Source organism: Scyliorhinus canicula, chromosome 4 (genome assembly GCF_902713615.1).
Source record: "Scyliorhinus canicula chromosome 4, sScyCan1.1, whole genome shotgun sequence".
NCBI classification, from domain to species: Eukaryota; Metazoa; Chordata; class Chondrichthyes; order Carcharhiniformes; family Scyliorhinidae; genus Scyliorhinus; species Scyliorhinus canicula.
In genome coordinates this window covers 220,669,866-220,685,546 of record NC_052149.1, presented here as the reverse complement: position 1 = coordinate 220,685,546, position 15,681 = coordinate 220,669,866, and the positions used below count along the sequence as shown (strand labels likewise).

Sequence of the window (15,681 nt, the reverse complement as noted above, 5' to 3'; positions counted from 1 at the left end):
AGCTCCCATTAGAACTCCCATTATAATTTTCATTCTTACCTCCCCGTCCTTGGCCCCCTACAGTTTCAAAATGGTTCAATGAAAGCCTAAGAAACAGCATCTCACCTTTCCATTGGATATTTTGCAACTTAACATCGAGTTCAACAATCATATCCACGGCAACCACTTTTTCAGACAGCAGGTGTGAGAAATGGTTCTGCTGTTGCCACTCACATTTGCTTTGTTCATTGTCCTACTATCATCATCATCTTTTTTAAAATAAAAATTTGGAGCATCCAATTCATTTTTTCCAATTAACGCGCAATTTAGCATGGCCAATCCACTTATCCTGCACATCTTTTTGGATTGTGGGGGCGAAACCCACGCAAACACGGGGAGAATGTGCAAACTCCACACGGACAGTGACCCAGAGCCGGGATCGAACCTGGGATCTCGGCGCCGTAAGGCAACCGTGCTAACCATCATCATCTTTTGCCTTTAACCATAGCAACTTTAATCTGTGGAAGTATTGTTCACCTGAGAGGTCAAAGAAGTTGAACCTCTGCCTTTGATTTTGTGAAGTCGGTAGTGTCTCCTGCGAATCCAGCCTCTCTTTTGTGCTTGTGCTGATCCCACCACAGCACATCATTACTTATAGGTGATGATGGTCTTCAACTTCCAATGCACTGTCAATCACATCCCAGGTGCCTCCCTTGCTAATTTGGCCAATCTGAAAACTTGAAAGGTTGAGAAAAGTTGCATCCACACAGGTTTGCCCAAGGGAACTGACAAACCAGTTGTAGTAAGTGATCTTTCAGATGGGACAATACGTTTAAGATCCCATCTGAACTACTGTTCATATTTGTCTGCTCCTTTGGTCAGTTTCCAAAATCCCAGCATTTATTACTCATCCCATTTAAGAGACAACCACATTGCTGTGGAACATGCAGGACAGTCGAGGTAAAGACAGCAGATTTCCTATCCCAAAAGTACATAAGTGAGCCAGATGCGTTTTTATGACAAGTCGACAACGATTCCATGGTCATCCAGGTGACCATGATTCCAGATTTTTATTGAATTAAAATTTCACCATCTGCCATGACTGGATTTGAACCCGGGTCCCCAGAATATTACCTTGGGTCTCTGGATTACTAGCCCAGTAACAATACCACTGGGCTACTGCCTGTACAAAAATAATTTCAGCTCAACCATGGCTGCCACTGGCCAATTTACTATCTACCTTGGTGGAATTTGAGCCAGAGCATTGCTCTAGGTTTGTGGCTTAACAGTTCAGTGACCTTACAAGTAGGCCTATTATATTGCATTCTTCTCTTCCCTATTCCGAGACGGAATTGAGTTAAGGCCATGCCGTGACCAAACAGACCAAGGCAGAGTCCTCAATTAAACCCAGATGGAGCCTATTGGGGCTGTAGAACAAATCATTATTTTTTTAATCCCCTTCCTCCCCCAACCTATCCACACTTGGGGATGAAAATTTCCCCATGAGCTCAGTTTCTCTCTCCACATTTGCTGCCTGACTTGCTGAGTATTTCCAGCAATTTCTGTTTTCACTGCTAGAGAAAAAGACTGATCTACATTGAAAGGTTTAGACAGCATCAAGGTGATTGGAGATGAATGAAAAGGGGTTGTTATATTTGAGGGATTCTACTACAAACACTTTGTTTTTAAAGGAAGGTCATTCTAGAGATATGGATGATATAGGACTGCCATAGCTTTACTGATTGTCCATCTGGTCAAAACATTAGTTAGACCGCAGCTAGAATACAATGCAAATTGCTGTTGTTTAAAGGCATACAGGATCTTGGGTTTTTTAAACATTCTAGAATTATCTGTGTACAGTTGCAGTCACTTCTTTACATGGAATCACTACAGTGCAGAAGGAGGCCATTCGGGCCATTGAGTCTGCACTGGCTCTTGGAAAGAGCTTAAACATGGAGAGTGTGATTGAATTGGAGGGTAACGAGAATTAGGAGAATGTTGCTTGGACTGCAGAAACGTGCTGAAAGATTGGTTTGGGTTGTTTACTTTGGAACAGGGAAGGCTAAGAAAAGATCACAGAAAAATATGGGAGACTAGGTCTGAATTCCATAGAATTTAGAAGGTGAAGATCAGCCACGATCGCACTGAATGTTAGAGCGGGCTCAAAAGCCCGTTCCTTACCAGCACCATAAGAGTAGTGGACTGAACACCAGCAATGCGAGGAGGCAGTGCCCAAATGCCATCCACATCAAAAATTAAAATGATAGCCAACACGCGCATCACACCTTGACTGGCAAAGGTGGCACGATGTCCTCATCAGGCAACCAACTTACTTTTATTAGCCTCTGGTTACCTTCTAGAATGAATCGTCCTTTAACCAAGTTAAGAGAATACACTGGCGACCCCTTTGACTCAGGCACAGCAATGGAACTGATGTGTTAATATGTTGGACATTGAGAGGATATGCAAACTGCTTCACCAGTGACGCCCTGCTTGCCTGCTGACAGCATTTGTGACATAACGAATTACCCACAGCAGGTGCAAGTATAAAAGCTATTGCAACCTTCTCTTGGGAGGTTGGGCACCTGCTTTTTGGGGGGGAGATTCACCATCATAACTTGCACGAATCTTTATACAATTAAATAAAAAGACACACGCATATTTCTCAGACATGTTATTGAGTCGGGCTCCAAGTTGCACCCACTCCCCCAGGTTTGGCTCACGCTCCTTACATGGAGACAGCCGCTCTCAGGCTGGCTGCCCGCCCCGCAGCCGCCCGTCAAAGCCGATGCCCGGGCAGACAGGCCGCCGGCGGGCGGGAGGTGGGGAGGCGGGCAGAGAGAGAGAGCGCGCGCGGCCCACCCCCTCCACGGGGTCTCCCCGAACAGCCCCTGCAGCCGTCGCCGGTCGATCGAACTTGCTGCCGTATCGGGCCCCGCCCCCTAGCCCGCTCCCCATTGGCCCAGCACGGCGGTAGGCCCCGCCCCGGAGGCGCAGGCCGCCCCGCCATTGACTGGGGCGCCTGTCAATCACGCCCATCCTTTCCGCCAGCAGGTTAGTGTGTGACAGAGCCGGCACTCTTGTCGGCGGTGCGGGTGTTTGGTTTGAAAGAGAGGAAAAAAAAATAACAAAAAAGGGCCAGCTCTCTCCCCTCCCCCGACTTGCTTCAGTGCGCGGATCGAGAAAGCCGAGGGCTCACCCTCCCTGCTCGCTCGAAAGCTTCAGCCTCGATCTTTCTTCCCTGCCTTTTCTCCTCTCCCCAACCGGATTCTTGCGGTGAGTGAGCGGCGGCTCCTGTCAGGCTCGGGGACCGGGGGGGGAGGCCGCCGCCGCCATTTTACAGACAGCCCGCGGCGGCAGCGCGGCCATTGGCGGGGGGCCGGCGGGAGGCCTTGCCGCAGGGACACAGGCTGGGGGATTAGGGGGAGGCAGGCAGGGGGCCGACCTTTGTCTGCCTCGGTCTAACTGTAATGACGCAGGGCCCCGGGGTCGAGCCTCGAGTCGCCCGCACACTCTCCCCTCAGCCCCGACCAACGACAGAGAGCGGCCGCCGCTTCTCCCAGTCTGACTGCCGCACGGCACGTGGTTGCACCCGGGGCCCAGATTCACCCCCCCCCCACCACCCCTTCAACACCCCCCCCCCTATCCCTACAACCCCCCATCCCTACAACCCCCCTACCCCTTCAACCCCCCCATTCACTCCCCCCCCCCCGATCCACTCCCCCCCCCCCGATCCACTCCCCCCCCCCCCGATCCACTCCCCCCCCCCCCGATTCACTCTCTCCCCCCCCGATTCACTCTCTCCCCCCCGATTCACTCTCTCCCCCCCCCGATTCACTCTCTCCCCCCCCGATTCACTCTTCCCCCCCCCCCCCATTCACTCTTCCCCCCCCGATTCACTCCCCCCCATTCACTCCCCCCCCCCCGATTCACTCCCCCCCCCATTCACTCCCCCCCCCCCGATTCACTCCCCCCCCCCCGATTCACTCCCCCCCCCCCGATTCACTCCCCCCCGATCCACTCCCCCCCCCGATCCACTCCCCCCCCCCCGATCCACTCCCCCCCCCCCGATTCACTCTCTCCCCCCCCCGATTCACTCTCTCCCCCCCGATTCACTCTCTCCCCCCCCCGATTCACTCTCTCCCCCCCCCCATTCATTCTCCCCCCCCCCCCATTCACTCTTCCCCCCCCCCCATTCACTCCCCCCCCATTCACTCCCCCCCCCCCCCCCATTCACTCCCCCCCCCCCCATTCACTCCCCCCCCCCCCCATTCACTCCCCCCCCCCCCATTCACTCACCCCCCCCCGATTCACTCCCCCCCCATTCACTCACCCCCCCCGATTCACTCCCCCCCCGATTCACTCCCCCCCCCCCCCGATTCACTCCCCCCCCCCGATTCACTCCCCCCCCCCCCCCCGATTCACTCCCCCCCCGATTCACTCCCCCCCCGATTCACTCCCCCCCATTCACTCCCCCCCCCCATTCACTCCCCCCCATTCACTACCCCCCCCCCCCGATTCACTCCCCCCCCCCGATTCACTCACCCCCCCCCCCGATTCACTCCCCCCCCCCCCCGATTCACCCCCCCCCCCCCGATTCACTCCCCCCCCCGATTCACTCCCCCCCCCCACCCCCCCAATTCACTCCCCCCCCCACCCCCCCAATTCACTCCCCCCCCCCCCCCCCCCATTCACTCCACTCCCCTCCCACCCCCACTCACCCCAACCCCGATTCTTTACCCCCCAACCCCGATTCTTCAGCCCCCCAACCCCGATTCTTCAGCCCCCCAACCCCGATTCTTCAGCCCCCCAACCCCGATTCTTCAGCCCCCCCAACCCCGATTCTTCAGCCCCCCCAACCCCGATTCTTCAGCCCCCCCAACCCCGATTCTTCAGCCCCCCACCCCCATTCTTCAGCCCCCCCCAACCCCGATTCTTCAGCCCCCCCCAACCCCGATTCTTCAGCCCCCCCCAACCCCGATTCTTCAGCCCCCCCCAACCCCGATTCTTCAGCCCCCCCCCCCCACCCCGATTCTTCAGCCCCCCCCAACCCCGATTCTTCAGCCCCCCCAACCCCGATTCTTCACCCCCCAACCCCGATTCTTCACCCCCCCAACCCCGATTCTTCACCCCCCCAACCCCGATTCTTCACCCCCCCCCCAACCCCGATTCTTCACCCCCCCAACCCCGATTCTTCACCCCCAACCCCGATTCGCCTCCCCCCCACGTGTTCGCCTGGGCCCTGCTTGACTTGCCGCACCGGGCCTGGTATTGCCGCCTCGCACTCCGAATTGGATAATCTTATCAATCGTCTACATGTGGCAGGGCGGAGAGGGTGGTCAGGCATTGTCTGGCAATTTTCTCCCATCCTTTTCTGATTCCATTGATGATCACCCATGATTATTTCAGGAGAGTTTTTGACGTACGAGTTGAATTAATCCTGCAGATCAGTTGAAAAGCCGGTGAACAATGCCTGCTACTTCCTGATCAGCGTTTTCAACAATGTCTTATCATTGTTACTCCTTTGCAAAAGTGGTCATAATCTCTTGGACATCTTCATTGGGTGGCTGATTCAAACCGGGAAGCCCTTAATGTAAATATAGGGCTTTATTTGTAAATTCATTACTTGATTATGTGAGTTGCATAATTTCAATGTTTAACTATTGGCATTGCAAGCAAACATTGGAAATAGATTCTCCACAATTCCTATAGTATTAGAGAATTGTCTGGGCTGAAATTAGAAACTCAGAAGACCTGTTCCTGTCTGTCATGGCAATTTAGGGAGTGGGGGAAACAAAAGGGAAACAGCATGCTGCAGGGCTTTGAACTCTGGTTATCGGTGTTTCTGACCACGTTTATTTCTCACTATTGAAAGATTGTATTAGAAAGTTGCAACAATTATCGGTGATTTAGCAATGCTAATTTGACTGTTTTTTGAGTGATATTTGTCTGCGTAATGATTCTCCCAAGTCAGTTCACACAGTGTATGAGTATTCTGATGAGTGATTCTTTGTTTTGCGGGAAAATTCAACAGTGATTTTGAGATGACATGTCATGAAAATAATAACACTATTAAAAGAGGCAAACCTAAAAATGTGCAAGCAAACCATGGTGGGAAAACTGTACTTGGAATCATAGAATTCCTACAGTGCACAAAGGAGCTCCCTACCCTATCACCGTAACCCCACCTCACCTTTTGGACACAAAGGGATAATTTAGCATGTCCAATCCACCTAACCTACACATATTTGGACAGCGGGAAGAAACCTGCACATACATGGGGAGAAGCTGTTATCTTTAGTCCCAGTCTTTCTTGAAATTGGGCAGGTTGAGTGAGCTCCAGTTAACTTCTGCCTGCATACTGTATTGTCCAATTCATCTGGCACAGTGTTTGTTATAATATAACATACAATCCTAATAGGCTCACCATGGTGTTAATTACTCCAGTGACCTGAAGGCAAGACTGATTGAATTAAAAGCAAATTACTGCGGATGCTGGAATCTGAAACCAAAAGAGAAAATGCTGGAAAATCTCAGCAGGTCTGGCAGCATCTGTAGGGAGAGAAAAGAGCTAACGTTTCGAGTCCGAAGACTTTGTCAAAGCTAACGGTAGCATTGTGGATAGCACAGTCGCTTCACAGCTCCAGGGTCCCAGGTTCAATTCCGGCTTTGGTCACTATCTGTGTGGAGTCTGCACATCCTCCCCGTGTGTGCATGGGTTTCCTCCGGGTGCTCCGGTTTCCTCCCACGGTCCAAAGATTTAGAACAGTACAGCACAGAACAGGCCCTTCGGCCCTCGATGTTGTGCCGAGCAATGATCACCCTACTTAAACCCACGTAACCCGTAACCCAACAATCCCCCCATTAACCTTACACTACGGGCAATTTAGCATGGCCAATCCACCTAACCCGCACATCTTTGGACTGTGGGAGGAAACCGGAGCACCCGGAGGAAACCCACGCACACACAGGGAGGACGTGCAGACTCCACACAGACAGTGACCCAGCCGGGAATCCAACCTGGGACCCTGGAGCTGTGAAGCATTGATGCTAACCACCATGCTACCGTGAGGCCCTAATGTGCAGGTTAGGTGGATTGGCCATGATAAATTGCCCTTAGTGTCCAAAATTGCCCTTAGTGTTGGGTGGGGTTACTGGGTTATGGATAGGGTGGAGGTGTTAACCTTGGGTAGGGTGCTCTTTCCAGGAGCCAGTGCAGACTCGATGGGCCGAATGGCCTCCTTCTGCACTGTAAATTCTATGTAAACAGACAGAGAAAGTGGGAAATATTTATACTGTGGAGTGAGATTGAATTAGATGTGTCAACTTGTCAGTAAAGTGTCTTTCGGTGAAGTAAAGGTGCATTATGTGATAAGCATAACAAAGATGTATTTTCATTGTTTTTATACCACCTAACCTATTATCCTGTACTTGCACTAACATTTTGGTGTAGAGGAGATGTGATCACAGCACGTGCTGGTTCAACTGTATAATTTCGCAGATATGATTAATGCAAAAATTGTTAGGCAAAAAGTTGATTTCTAAATCTGGAAGAGAAAGTGTGGTTTTGAATTTCAAAGCTGTTGCATAGAATTGCATAGAATTTTCCAAATGATGGAAGCAGACTCTTCAACTCAGCCGGAAAGTACCAACCCCTTTGTCTAACCTTTCAATATATATAACTATATTCTGTTCTCCATTGTTTTGGCTGACTTTCCCTGGAAGGCATCTGTTATTTACTTAATGTGGTGAACCATTTTCTAGGAAAATAAGTTCATTCTAAATTTCCTATTGCATTTGTTAGTGACTATCTTCTATTTGTTGTCTCTAGTTTGAGTCGTTAGTTCATGTGGCATTGAGGGCTATAATTGATATTGCCCACAAAGTTGTATTGTGGATTGCTCTCAATTGCACAGGGAGGTACATTCCCCATTATCATCTTCAATCTCAGATGAGCACGCTGTTGAACTGTGTTGACAGTTTTCTATTTTCTGCTTTATCCTAAGATGGCTTTTGGTGAAATTGCCAATTTCCTAAGCTTTGTGTTGTGTATCTGTCTCCAGGAAGCTGGGTTTAAACTGCCCAATCTTAATCCATCTAGTACTTGATTCGGTTCATATACTCTGGAATCTAATACAGGTCAAGTACTGTGGCATCACAGCTCCTGGGTCCCAGGTGCGATTCCCCATTGGGTCACTGTCTGTGTGGCGTCTGCACACTCTCCCCGTGTCTGTGTGGGTTTCTTCCGGTGCTCTGGTTTCCTCCCACAGTCCAAAGATGTGCAGGGGTTAGGTGAATTGGCCATGATAAGGTTAGGAGGGGTTATTGGATTACGGGGATAGGGTGGAAGTGAGGGCTTAAGTGGGTCGGTGCAGACTCGATGTGCCGAATGGCCTCCTGCACTCTATGTTCCAGAGTAGTGAGCACCCCATCCCTGGCCTCAAATGTGTTGACTTTTTATGAGGTCTCAGTAAGGGATCATTGAACTGGACTACGTGGGTCACACTCCCAGCTTGTACCTTGTGGTCAAGTGCAGAAGAAAACTCCCTTCACTATATCAAGTCCCAAATAAGAGTGCTAGTTGCATTAGGTTTACAGTGCTTTCCTTGTTTGAGTTATATTTTTGAAGTATTACCAAATTAGCAGCTTTAGGTTTTGGTTTGATCCCTTTGAATTAATATTAGTTGAGCAGGTTGGTTTATATAATCCTATGAAGGTATCGCTGATTATTTTCTAAATTATTTTTATAGCAATTCTCAGTTGACCAAAGAGATGGTGATGGAGAAGCCAAGTCCCCTGCTTGTAGGGCGGGAATTTGTGAGGCAGTATTACACACTGCTGAACCAGGCCCCTGACTATTTACACAGGTAAGTTGGCATTTTTCTTTTTGCAAATACCTTTATTTCTGTGCTGTATGAAAACAAGGGTACATTTGTGACGGTCAACTAATTCCTGGGAAGCGGGTTGCCGATCATTTAAGTGTGGAAGTTATAGCAAGAGAGAAGAAGTGAAAGTGGGCTGACGTTTTCGGGCTGAATCTTATTTGATCTGTTTCTACTAGCTCAGAGTGCCAGTTACTATAACTAATACTTGTTCATTTTGACCATGCCAATTGCATTCTGAAACTTACATTTGAATTACAGTATGTTTTAGTACCTGCATTTCAGCTCAGTACCCTCTCCAGGCTGATAACATATTTTACGGATCTGTCGAGTCCTTTGCAGAATTAATTGGAACATTAAGGAAAATACTGGTTCAGAAGATAAGTTAATAAAATGATATTTGTTATTGATTTGATTTTCAATTGCTATATGTGTAACTGGCAGTCTAACATAAAAACATTAATATGAATTTTTAGTACAACATGCTCTGTTACATGATTCGTATGAACATGTGAATTAGGAGCCGAAGTTAGCCATTCGGCCCCTCGTGTCTGCTCCGCCATTTAATAAGATCATGGCTGATTTGTTTGTGTTTCAATTTCCAACATTTCCCACATTCCCTCTCATCTACCCTCTTTGATTCCCTTCCTGACAAAAATCCTTCTACCTCCACCTTAAATATATTCAATAACCCCACCGTCACCTCCTTCTGAGGCAGTGTTCCAAAGTCACTCAACCCTCTAAGAGAAGAACATTTCTCATAGTATTTACAGTGCAGAAGGAGGCCATTCGGCCCATCGAGTCTGCACCGGCTCTTGAAAAGAGCACCCTACCCAAGCCCAAACCTCCACCATATCCCCGTAACCCAGTAACCCCACCCAACACGAAGGGCAATTTTGGACACTAGGACAATTTAGACAATCACTGCCCGAAAAAAGCAACTCATTCTTCCTGAAATATTGTCCCTTGAACCATGGATTTTATGGAAATTTATGCTCTTCTGAGATGGAGGCTGATCTGTCAGTTGCAGGTTGCAGTTGTTTCCTTATACACTAGCACTGTTGTTGCTTTGAGTAGGATGTTCTTGACACCTTGTGTTTTTGGTGTCTCTGCAGTTCTATAAATAATGTTTTGTAATTTTTCAATTTTAAATTTAAATAACATTGTTAATTCATCAATGCATTGGGATTCTGAATTAGTTCTAAAATGTATTCCTGCCAGTCATGTGACATCTTACCTGCAGGCAGTGTAATCCATTACAGATGGGCATTACTGGTGAGTGAATCAGACAGCAAAGAAGAACACCATTCAGCCCATATGTCTCAGTCAGCTCTTTGAATTGGAGCTGTCCAATCTGTCTCAGTCTATTGCTATTTTGCATAGCCCTATAATTATTTTCCTTTTCAAGTGTATGTAATATCCAATTCCCTTTAGAAAGTTACTATTGAATCTGCTTCCACTACCGTTTCAGACACTTTAATTGCAGATCGTCAAAACTCGAAAGCAACCAATTGCACCTGTTATTTGTCTTCATTTGGGCTGTGATAAATTTACCATTTACTGTTTTTATTTGACATTGACTGCATTAAGAAATTCTTTCATGTTAATGTGTCAATGATATTTTGTGAATTGGTATTAACCAGAGTTTTCTTCGTGATGGATGTTGAAGCTTCCAATCAATGAGACAAAAATTCTGTTTTATCACCTGATAGTTTTGAGTATGTTGACAACTTAAGGGATCAAGTATTTTTGTTAAAAACTTGAGGGGTCGAGGTTTTTTTTTGCGTAGCACTGAAAATCTTCCCTACTGTCCTGATTTGTTAAATGTCTTTCGGACTGCATATGTTTTAAAAAATTTAAAATCAAAAAACAAAATATTAATTCATGAGTCGCATTTCTTGCAATTGACTGTTTTTCAACATTGTTGTAATATATATTATTTCATAGCAGAAATAAATTATCTGTTCATGGTGATGGTTACTGTCTCTCTTGCATACAATGATAAGGATGTTCCACTAAGCACATGTCTTGCGTTTAGGTTTTATGGAAAGAATTCTTCATATGTTCATGGTGGTTTGACTTCAAATGGAGATCCAGCAGAGGCAGTGTATGGACAAGCGGTAAGGTTCTTACTTGTACACATGCAGATGTATAAAGTTGCGCATATTAGCACCCAATGAGTCCACTTGTATGTGAGGTTTGCAGTTGCTTGTTGTAGTTCCAACCAGAGTGCTCTGGGCACAGTTTACTATTATGGGGAAATTTGAACTCTGGTACCGAAACCAGACTCTTGTCATTGTTGCACTTCGGGGACTCAGTGCTATAAATGCCTTGGCAGACTCTGCAATCTTCAGATTTACTTTGAGATTCTGTTACTGGATTACTTCAGTATGTAGACGTATATAGCTGAAGCTTTAATATTCCATTACCTAATAATCCTAGTGCTAATGAGACCTTGTTCCAATTGTCTTGCCATTTTGGTATTTGCACTTTTTCTAGCAATAAGATTTTTTTGATCCAATCATTCTGTGTGAAATCCTATACTAATTTACCGGTCAATATGTTTTGTTAGTCAAATCTCCCACCATATCTTGTTATTTACCTTCAGAAGTAGAAATGGAATCAGTAATAAAACTACCTATTGAGCTCCTTGAGACTGACATTAACAAGCGATTGTGTTAAGGCCATATGTAGATTCTAATTCTGTATCTGTTCATAATTAAAATGGATGAGCATGTTCATGGTTGCACATTAAAATGCACATTAAGTTATTTATCTAGCAGAGTTAGCACTCAAACTATGAAGCACAGATTTAGAAGTGACTTCGTGCAATTCACTTCTGCTGAAGAGAATTTGTGTAGAAACGTTCCTCGAGAACAAAATTATACATGGCTATGACATATTTTGCTCCCCTCTCTCCTTTGTGGAATAACTAGCTAGTGGTCACTTTTTAAGTTGAATAAAAATATAATCCCAGAATGCGACATTAAAAAACATAAATGAGAGGAGTAGGCTACTTAACCCTTCCAGCGTGCTCCTCCATTCAATAACATTCTGGCTTGTCTATCTCAGCTATACCTTCCTGTATTGTGGCCACATCATTGGTTTCCTTAGAATCTTTACATCTATTAACGTCTGATTTGAATATTCTCAGTGTCGACAGTTATCTGCAGTAGAGAATACAAAATCCAGAATGTTTTGAGTGAAGAAATTTCCCCTCCTCTCAGCACAAAATGGCAAACTTTAATCTGTGACTGATCCTATTCTACAGACTGACCCTGATTTGAGACTCCCCAAGTAGGGGAGACATGCTCCCCACATCTAGTCTGTCAAGCACCTTAAGAAGTTAATGTCTCACTGAGATCACCTTTTAGTATTCTAAACATTACAAAATATAGGCCTAGTCAACTCAATCTTTGCTCGCATGATGATCCCAATTTGGCAGGAATGAGTTCAGCGAAAGGAGACCAAAACTACTCCGTACTTGAGGTTTGGTCTTACCATGACCCTATGTAAATTCAGTGAGACTATTTTCTCTTGTGCTTCAATCCTTTTGCAATAAAAGGCAATTTCCCAATTCTCTGTTGTACCAACATGTTACCCTTCTGTGATCGTATCGTGAACAAGAGCATCCCAACCTCTTTGAATATCAACATTTGCCAGTTTCTCATAGTCAAAACAAAATCTGCTTTTCCTATTTTCCTCTCAAAAATTGATAACTTTTCATACTTTCCCAAGTTTTTATATTTCATCTGCCACATTATTGCTTGCTCACTTAACCTAAATACTTTTATTGCAACTCCCACGCATGTTCCCTCTTAATTTTGTATCGTCGGCAAACTGTCCCCTCATCTAAGTAATTGATGCAGAATATAAATAGCTGAGACTCGAGCACTGATTCTTATACTCCACTAGTTAAAGCCTGCTAGCCCAAAAACAACACATTATTTCTTCTCTCTTTTTATTGTTCATGGGTCTTAGGCTTTTGCTGGCTAGGCCAGCATTTATTGCACATTTGTAATTGCCCTAAAGGTAATGGTGAGTTACCTTCTTGAACCGCTCAGTTCATGTTGTAGGAGCATTTTGCTGTACTGTTATAAAGGAAGTTCCAGGATTTTGACCCAGCAACAGTGAAGGAATGGCAATGTAGTTCTGGGTTGGGATGGCGTGTTTCTTGGAAAGGAACGTGCAGGTGATGATATTCCAATGCATCTGCTGCCCTTGTCCTTTGAGGTAATAAGGGTTGTTGGTTTGGTAGGTGCTATCAAAGGAGCCTTGGTGAGTTGCATCTTGTAATGGTACGTACTGCTGTCACTTCATCGGTAATGGAGGGAGTGAATGTTGAAGGTGGTAGATGGGGTGCCAATCAAGCAGCAGCTTTGGCTTGGATGGCAACGAGCTACTCGAGTGTTGTTGGAGATGCACTCATTGGCAAGTGGAGAGTACCATCACACTCATGACTTGCGCCTTGTAGATGGTGAACAGGCATTGAGGAGTCAGCTGAGTGACTTGCAACAGAATTCCTGGCCTTTGACCTGATCTTGTGTGCACAGTATTTGGCTGGTCTAGTTCAGTTTCTGGCCAATGGTAGCTCCACGGTGTTTTTGGTGGGGGATTCAGCAATGGTAATGCCATTTTCTCTAGTTGGAGATGGTCATTGCCCCGCACGTGTGTGGTATGAATGTTATGAATGACTGCTTCAATATTTGAAACGTCGCAAATGGTGTTGAACATTGTGCGATCATCCCACTTCTGATATTACGATGGAGCGAAGGTATTGGGTAAAGATGGTTGGGCCTAGGGCACTGCCCTGCAGAACCTAAACTAGGAGCAGTGAGCAGATTATTGCTGAGTAAGACCCGCTTGATATGTCGTTGGTTACTTTAATGAGTTTGTTGATGATTGAGAGTAGATTGATACGGCGACACTTGGCTGGGTTGGATTTGTCCTGCTTTTTGTGGACAGTACGTACCTGGGCAATTTTCCATATTTCCAGGTAGTGGCCAGTGCTGTAGCTGTAGTCCGGCTAGGTATGCGGCTAGTTATGGAACACAAGTCTTCAGTACTGTTGCTAGAATTTCGTTGGAACCCTTAGCTGTTGAAGTATCCAATGACTTCAGCTGTTTCTTGAAGTCATGTGGTGTGAATCAAATTGGCTGAAAATTGTGTTCTCTGATGCTGGGGAACTCCATAGGAGGCCAAGATATGTTTCTGGCAGAATATGCTCCAACCTCCTCTTACGACGATTATTATAAATGCTCCAGCCTTATCTTTTGAACTGCACTGCTGGGCTCTCCCATTTGGGATGGGGGTATATGTGGAGACTCAACCTCTTGTCCATTTTCATTCATGACTGGGTGTGGCAGGACTACAACACTTTGACTTCACCCACTGGTGGAATCGTTTAGCTCCATTTATCGCATGCTGCCTCCGTTGGTTAGAATGCAGGTAATCCTGGGTTATTGCTTCTCCAGGTTAACGCTTCATTTTAGGTATGCATCATGATGGTCCTACCATGCCCTCTTGCATGCTTCATTGTACTGGCGTTGATTTCCTGGCTTAATGGCAATGGAAGGGTGAGGGGTATGTCAGGCTGTGATATTGTAGATTCTGGTTGAATACAATGCTGCTGATGGCCCACAATAGCTCATGCCCAGTTTTGAGTTTCTAGCTCTTTGAAATCTTTCCCATCTGGTATGATGGCAATGCCACATAGCACAATGAAGGGTATCCTCAATGTGAAGGGACTTTGTTTCCACAAGGACTCTGAGGTTGTCACTTCTAATATTGTACTGGACAGATGCATCTGTGGCAGGTAGACTGGTGAGGATGTGTTCCAGTAGATGATCTTCTCTTTTTATCACCTGACACAGTCAAACAAATATGCCCTTTAGGACTCTGCCTGCTCGATCATAGTGGTACTACTGAGCCACTCTTGATGATGGACATTGTAGTCCCCCACCTGGATTACATTGTGTGCCTGTAGCACTCTGCGTTGCGGGAAAGGATTTCCCAGGCATCTATATGTTGCATTTCTTGATGTGAACCATCAGGGTATCTTTGAAGCACTTCCTTTGTCTTCCATTTGTTCGGGAGCCCTCAAGGATATTGCAGAGTCATCAAGGCTGGGTGTGCCGTTGTTGTTTCTGGTGCCTAGGTCAATGTTGGGTGGTCTTGTCAGGTTACACTGCTTTTCGACTTTGTAGTGGGTTGATATAACCGAGTGGCATGCTGGTCCATATCGGTGGGCATTTAAGAATCAGCCACATGGGAGAGGGAGAGCAGGTAAGGGCAGCAGATTTCCTTCTCTAAAAGACAGGAGTGAACCAAATGGCTTTTTATGACAATTGATGAGTTTTCATGATCACCATTACTGAGACTAGCTTTTAATTCCAGATTTACTAATTGAATTTAATGTTCATCATCTTTGAACCCAAGCCCCCAGGACATTAGCCTGGGTCTTTGGCTTACTAACCAAGTGACATTCCCATAAGGCCATCATCTCCCCACAAACATTTTCTGTCTGTTAACTAATGCTCAAATCGATTCGCATATGTCATGTCCCGGGTATTGAAAACTGGGGTGGTAATGAGTTCTGCGTTGGAAATCTTTGGGATTTTGGAGGACCCGGGAGTCCAGGAAGAGAGAGACGCCGACGTTCTGGCCTTTGCTTCCCTGGTAGCCCGGCGAAGAATACTGTTAGCATGGAGGGTCTCAAAGCCCCCGAGGGCTGAAGTATGGCTATCGGACATGGCAAGCTTTTGTGGCCTAGAGAAAGTCAAGTTCGCCTTGAGAGGTTCGCTATCAGGGTTCGCCCGAA

General features: G+C 46.5%; 2 protein-coding genes across 12 annotated transcripts in view; one reads left to right on the top strand and one right to left on the bottom strand.

The window, feature by feature from the left end:
• The window catches only part of LOC119965387 (histone H1-II-like), a 44,276-nt gene extending 33,066 nt beyond the window's left edge, over positions 1 to 11,210 (bottom strand). For 2 of the 9 annotated variants that reach the window (XM_038796098.1, XM_038796100.1), the window contains exon 1: positions 10,823 to 11,210. The gene's annotated coding sequence lies outside the window, so the exon portion shown is untranslated. Of the gene's footprint in view, positions 1 to 2,312; positions 2,723 to 5,239; positions 5,376 to 5,405; positions 6,487 to 9,135; positions 9,195 to 10,098; positions 10,247 to 10,822 lie in introns of those variants that run through there. The other 7 variants (XR_005460508.1, XM_038796104.1, XM_038796102.1 and 4 more) reach the window with 7 other exon arrangements.
• The window catches only part of g3bp1 (GTPase activating protein (SH3 domain) binding protein 1), a 59,843-nt gene continuing 47,201 nt past the window's right edge, over positions 3,040 to 15,681 (top strand). The window contains exons 1-3 of one of the 3 annotated variants that reach the window (XM_038796094.1): positions 3,040 to 3,255; positions 8,730 to 8,846; positions 10,900 to 10,981. In XM_038796094.1, the coding sequence (XP_038652022.1) occupies positions 8,752 to 8,846; positions 10,900 to 10,981 (177 nt within the window). In that variant the 5' untranslated portion in view covers positions 3,040 to 3,255; positions 8,730 to 8,751. Of the gene's footprint in view, positions 3,256 to 8,729; positions 8,847 to 10,251; positions 10,271 to 10,899; positions 10,982 to 15,681 lie in introns of those variants that run through there. The other 2 variants (XM_038796093.1, XM_038796095.1) reach the window with 2 other exon arrangements.